The 6000-nt window shown below is 46.7% G+C and overlaps 1 protein-coding gene across 2 annotated transcripts in view; it reads right to left on the reverse strand.

The window, feature by feature from the left end:
* The window catches only part of QRFPR (pyroglutamylated RFamide peptide receptor), a 44156-nt gene extending 38808 nt beyond the window's left edge, over positions 1–5348 (reverse strand). For both annotated transcript variants that reach the window (XM_067549434.1, XM_067549441.1), the window contains exon 1: positions 4518–5348. In XM_067549434.1, the coding sequence (XP_067405535.1) occupies positions 4518–4857 (340 nt within the window). In that variant the 5' untranslated portion in view covers positions 4858–5348. The remainder of the gene's footprint in view (positions 1–4517) is intronic.
* Positions 5349–6000: the final 652 nt, after the last annotated feature.

The raw sequence follows: 6000 nt of genomic DNA on the forward strand, positions 1-6000 counted from the left end.
CAGATTTTAACGGAACACAGAGCTTCAACAGACTTTCACCTTCCATATGATATCTTACATGGCATGCTTTGTGTGAAATGTATCATAACTATATATAAATGATGGCTATGGGGTTTACAGGATGCTGCTTTGAGGTACAGTGTGTCACACCCTTATATGTGTATCCTCTCTTATTGAGGGACCCCATCATCTCATTGTTCCATTCTCTTCTCATGTAACCCAGATCATTTCAAAGGCTCTTTTGGAGCCTGCATCAATGTCAGCTAGTGTTCAAACTCTTTTTTAATGCATTTTGTTGAGACTTAGGCCTATTTGCCCTGTGTTGTTCTATTCCCCTGTGGGGGTCTTTACTATGTGGCTCTTAAATATTACAAAGAAGGCAACTACCACTCCAGTCTCAAAATGACCTAATTTCCGTGTAATTCCATAATTTCTCAATATTGCCCATTCAGTCAAGTCCACCATCACACACGTCTTTCAAGAGCTATAGAGACAAAACAGCCTGACCCAGCACTAATTCAAACAGGAAATTACGCTCAGTGCACTCCACCCTTTTCAGAGTAAAATTTGGACAACTCTTTTAGCAATGAAAGACCGTATGAAATGCTGCAGAATGCTAAATAGGAAACTAACATCCCACATGTAATTAACAGAGTGCTTCGAGGCTTGTTTACCGTCCTCAGACCTTCTGAATAGTCCACTTAGGTTACAAACAGCAAGGACTGTGCTGTCAGTCAAGGTAGCCTGAAGCATGCACACACACACACTGAAACGGCAGGCCATGTTGTGACAGTAAAAAGCAGTGAGGCACATATCTGTGCATTACCAACTGTAAAAGCGATGCCTGTTTTCTCCATTCCTATCTCTCAAATGAGATCACTGCAGAATAACGCCTATATATAAGTTGGCTTTTGTCAGAGACCCAAAAACGTAGGTTGATACATGGATAAGCAGAAGAAAGTAAATAAACAAAAAAGTTCCAGGGGTGGGGAAAGCCACTTCCCAGTTTCTCAGAGGTTGATCTTTTGCAATGCTACCATCTTCATGACAACCTCATTTTTCACAGTAACAAACCTCAAGTGATAGAGATGCAGGTTGTGAATCATCCTCTCTCTCAATCCTTAAAGGGACACCATAAATTTTTTAAAACATTAAAAAATAAAATAAATAAATAAATCACAGTTTTCTAAATTTCTCTTTTGCCCACTATTTTATTTTGACAACAATTAAAGGTTACATGATTGGTTTCCCTTCTAGCCTCCCTCAATCTCTCCTTGTGTTTGTTCACACTGTGCATTTGGCAGCACTAGCTTTTGACATATGGGCCCTAATCCTTTACCCGAGTCTACCTACCCTGGCAGATTAATATAAAAGTCAATAGGACTCCACACTGGTGCAGGTATCCACCCATGTGGATCCAGTTGCAGGACGGGGACTTGAGTCGCCTTCTCCTTTTGTTTGTCATGTGAAAACTTGCTCACAACAGGGGAGAGACAACACATTGTAAAGCCACACCAAAAAAATTACATCTAATCCTTTTTTGGATCTTGCTAAGTCCTTGATTTCAATGATATCATTTAATAATAAACTCCACAGAATAATTGTGCAATGTGAAAAAAGTATTTCCTCTTATCAGTTTTAAACAATCACCGTTCAATTTCACTGAACATCTCCTTATCCTTGTACTGCGAGAGAGGGTAAATAGAAGTACCTGATTTACCTTCTCTACAGTATTCGCTGCTGTATATACCTTTTGCTCATCTTGGACAAGATACACAAAAGGATTTAGGCACTTAACTGCTACTTAAGGCACACCAACACCAATTTTTATGAAAAAGAACTGACCTGACTTAGGCATCTAACTACAAGAAAGGGTTCACACCTGTGAATCCCAAGCAGCAGGAGTGACTTCCCATTAGGCACCTAAGCACCATTTCAGGGGCTAGCCATAGGTCCCACCCCTCTCCTTGGCATTTCCTATGGCCTATCTTGACCTCATTGTGCTGGCATTTATAAGTCCCATTCTTAGTGATTTCCCATTCTTAGTGATATAAGGAATCTAGTGCCCTAACTCCAGTCTGTGGATTACCCTAGGCACCCAGGTGTCTAAATTTTAGTTGTTGCAACAATAAGTCTATATCTACACTGCAAAAAAATAAATAAATCCCATGACAGAGAGTCTCAGGGTATGTCTATACTGCCGGCGGCACTGTCGGCACAGCCAGATCGATGCCATGGGATCGATTGTGGAGATCCGCTCAATCAATCCCGGAAGTGCTCTCTGGTAGATACCTTAAATCCAGCCCTGCAAGAAGAGTGACACTACGTTGACCAGAGGGCATTTCCCATCAGCACAGCACAGTGAAGACACCGCAGTAAATAAAAGTTAGGAAGTCAACAGGAAATACGTAATCTACTCTACATAGCTTGCATATCTCCCGCCGACTGCCACTGTCAGTGTAGACCAGGCCGCAGAGACCGGGTCAACAGACTCAGGCTTGCAGGGCTTGTGCTAGAGGGCTATAAACAGCAGAGTAGTCATTGCTGCTCAGGCTGGACCCCAGGCTCTGAAATCCAACATGCACTTTCATTAGTAGTCAGCATTCTGGCTGTCATTCATGGCAGAAACTTCCCTTTTATTTCTTCACTTGCAATGGTCATATTGTGTGCCAAGATCAAATGATCAAAAGATTGGAGACATAGATTTGAGCCTCTCTCTCTCTTCAGAATAGTTTAGCCATGTTCCTGCACCCGGCTGTCCTTTTCTTTAACTGCACATCTCTGCAGCTCTATGTTATGACAACAATATATACAACAATATATACAACTGAAGTCAATGGGAGTCTGCCCTTGGTCCCTCACCCACAAGAGGCAAGTAAATCGTAAAGACAGTGCCTTTGTACACCACACTTAACTGACAATTTCAAATTCAGATCATAATGTGAAAGCTTCCAAAATCCTGCAGTTTGTGAAAATGTACCTGTTTCACCCATTCATCATATTATCTAGGCACTGTAAAACAAAAGAAAAGCCATTTATAAAAGAAATGTAGTCTGTAAAACACCTTTAAAAACTAAGACACTTTGTCCTAAAGAATACTAAGCTGACTTGAAGAGGGGGTTTTCCTCCCCTCATTTTGTCTGGTCAGTCACTTTGGCCAGGTCCAAACAAATTGGGATATCCTGTATATATCAACCAAAGGACTCATTTTTGCTAACAAAGGCAAAAAGAACCTGATTTAAAGACCATTTAAGTCAACGGAACTGACGTCAACCTTTGGCTCAGACTCTCTTTAGCACTTGTCAGGAAGAATGTATCCTTTGAACAAAAAGCTACAGAACACATGGGACATGTCATCACAATACCAAATAAAAAATTCTGTTTACTGCAACTTTCACCAGAATCTCAAGAAATAGCTGTACCAAGTTGAATACAATCTGTTAATTTAGTCCAATGGTGATGTGATCTACTAGTTCTTGAAACTCTGCAGAATGAGGACTATACTGTAAATTTAGGTTAATGGGTCAGATTGGTAGGTTCAGAGCTAATTCTAAAATGCAGTAAATGCCTACTCATTTGTAGTCTTAACCACCAGCTCTGGAGTGAGCAAGGAAAGTTATCTGTTGTGAACAGAGACTTTCAAAGTTTTGAAAAATCAGTTCAGAGCTATGAAAGTATGAGAGCTTTCACACTAGTAGTGATACCAATGAAGCATTATAAAGTAAGGTTGCCAGATCTCCTAGTAGTAAAGATATTCAGAAAGAGAAAACTGCTGCCCTGTCATAAGGTGATTGCCACACACTGCCCTGTCTCCTGTCCAGTCAAAACAATCCATGTGTGCAAAGAGGAGAACAATTTCCCAAGAAAATATAAGACCTAAAAACTGAGGTGTTTTGCCAGCAGTTAGTACAGGGCAGCTAAATAAATGCCTGAGAGACAAGGTGGGCGAGGTAATATTTTTTATTGGGCCAACTTCTGTGGATGAGACAGATAAAGCTCATTTTCAGAAAAAGACCTGAAGAGCTCTGTGTAATCTGGAAAGCTTGTGCTCTCCCCAACAGAAGTTGATCCAGTAAAAGTTAATACCTCATCAACCTTCTCTCTAATATGCAGAGACCAACACAGCTAAAACAACACTGCATGTCACCTTTAGACTGGGTTCCCACACACAAAAGGAAGCAGTAGCTGGCATTTCCATGCTTTGAAGAGAAGTGCTAAGTGGTAGCATCCTCCCGAGTAACACAACCCATTCCTTAGTCCTGTGGGACCAAAGCGATCTACCTGTCATTTCCCACCCTCATCCCCCCCTAGCAAAGATGCATTGCAGCAGGTGTGCTTGATGGGACAGGCACAAGCCCAGCAAGCAGGGGAGTGGGGGAAAAGAGACATGGGCGCTCCCGGGCGCCCCGAACAAGAACGCGAGTGAGGCAGAGGAGCAGATGCAGAGCTCCCCATGCAGGGGGAGATCCAGAGACCCCGGGCAGCAAGCGAGAGGTGGTGGCAGGGGGCTTACTCACCGCCCAGCCAGTTGGAGGAGATGTTCTGGAGCATGGTGAAGGGGATGCAGAAGAAGGCGATGAGCAGGTCGCTGAGCGCCAGGGAGCAGATGAAGATGTTGGTGACGGTCCTCATGGCTTTCTTGCGGGTCACCACGTAGAGGACCAGGCAGTTGCCAAAGAGCGCCTGGGCGAAGATGAGCACGCAGACCAGCACGAAGGCCAGCTTGGTGCGGCCGGGAAGCTCCGGGATGTAGACCAGCGGCTGCAGCCCGTAGAGCGCGATGAACTGCTCGCGGGTCATGTTGTTCTCCCGCAGCAGCCGGGCGAACTGCTCCGGGGTGATGTTCAGCGACCGCATGGCGGGGACTCCGGAGCGCGGCTCTCCGCCCCGGGCGAGGGGTCAGGCGGCAGCCCGAGCTCCACGCCAGCGTCTCAGGGGAACCTCCGGCCCGTGCGCACGGTGAGGAGCTGCTGGCCCCGCCTGCCCCAGGAGAAAGGGGGCGGACGAGCGCTTGGCCTGTTGCACGGCTCCAGCTCTCCCGCAAGCGAGGGAACGGGGCGCTGCCTCTTAGCCACCCAGCCAAGCGGTCGGGGGAGCACCCGTAACCCTTAAAGGCCCAAGAACCACTGAAGATACTTTTTAGGCGACCCAGCTGCTAGGAACGAAAACCACTGTAGGCGAAGGAGCGGAGGGGTAAAACCGACCAGTCAGCAGCTCCCGCTGGCTGCTGGGCATTGCTGTGAACGCAGCCGGGCCCGGGGCTCACCTGGAGCGTCTGGGTTTGAGAGCGGCCCCGGCCACAGCTGATGAGGGGGAAAAAAACCCCTCCCTCGTCTTCCTACTCCGGCTCAGCCTGGGGGGTGTATAAACAGCACCGGCTGGGGGAGCCAATCAGCGCACAAAGGAGCCCTCCGCCTTCTCTGCCCTTCCTACACCCCCTGGCTCCCTAGCAGCTTAATCCAGCCTCCCCTGAGGACGCATCTGCTGCTTTCACTGTAAGGGGGCGAAGTGTGTCTGGCGAACGTAGAATCGGCACGTGGCGCTTGGCTGCGGCCCGTGTGAACTAGCTGAGCGGTTCAAAGCGTGCGGCGTGGGGCGGGCAGCGCTGTGGGGAGCCGGGGGCAAAGGAGGGAGCTGAGCCGCGCAGTCTGACCTTGCCTTAGCCCCGCGGGGTTTCTTGTTTTCAGCCTTTGCCGCGTTGCTGCTGCTGTTGGTTAACAGCGATCGTCAAATCACCATCCATGAGTTTGCGAAGTTTGTGTTATTGTTGCACGTCCCAGGCCAGAAGTTAAACTCTGTAAAACACCGAGCAGTGCATAAGCCGAGAAAAAAACCCAAAACCAGCCATTTAACGGATTCCCTGCCCGGGACTTCACAAACTGCAAAAGTGAACCCTTACGGTGTGACACAGTCACTTGTTTGTGTTGGCTGTATGAACATTAACAATGGTCCTAGAATCAAGATAGTGCAATGCCATATTTTTCAATATCTTCTGAGAAT

This window comes from Emydura macquarii, unplaced genomic scaffold (genome assembly GCF_026122565.2).
Source record: "Emydura macquarii macquarii isolate MOO-44397 ecotype Brisbane River unplaced genomic scaffold, CSIRO-AGI_Emac_v2 contig_267, whole genome shotgun sequence".
Classification (NCBI taxonomy): Eukaryota; Metazoa; Chordata; order Testudines; family Chelidae; genus Emydura; species Emydura macquarii.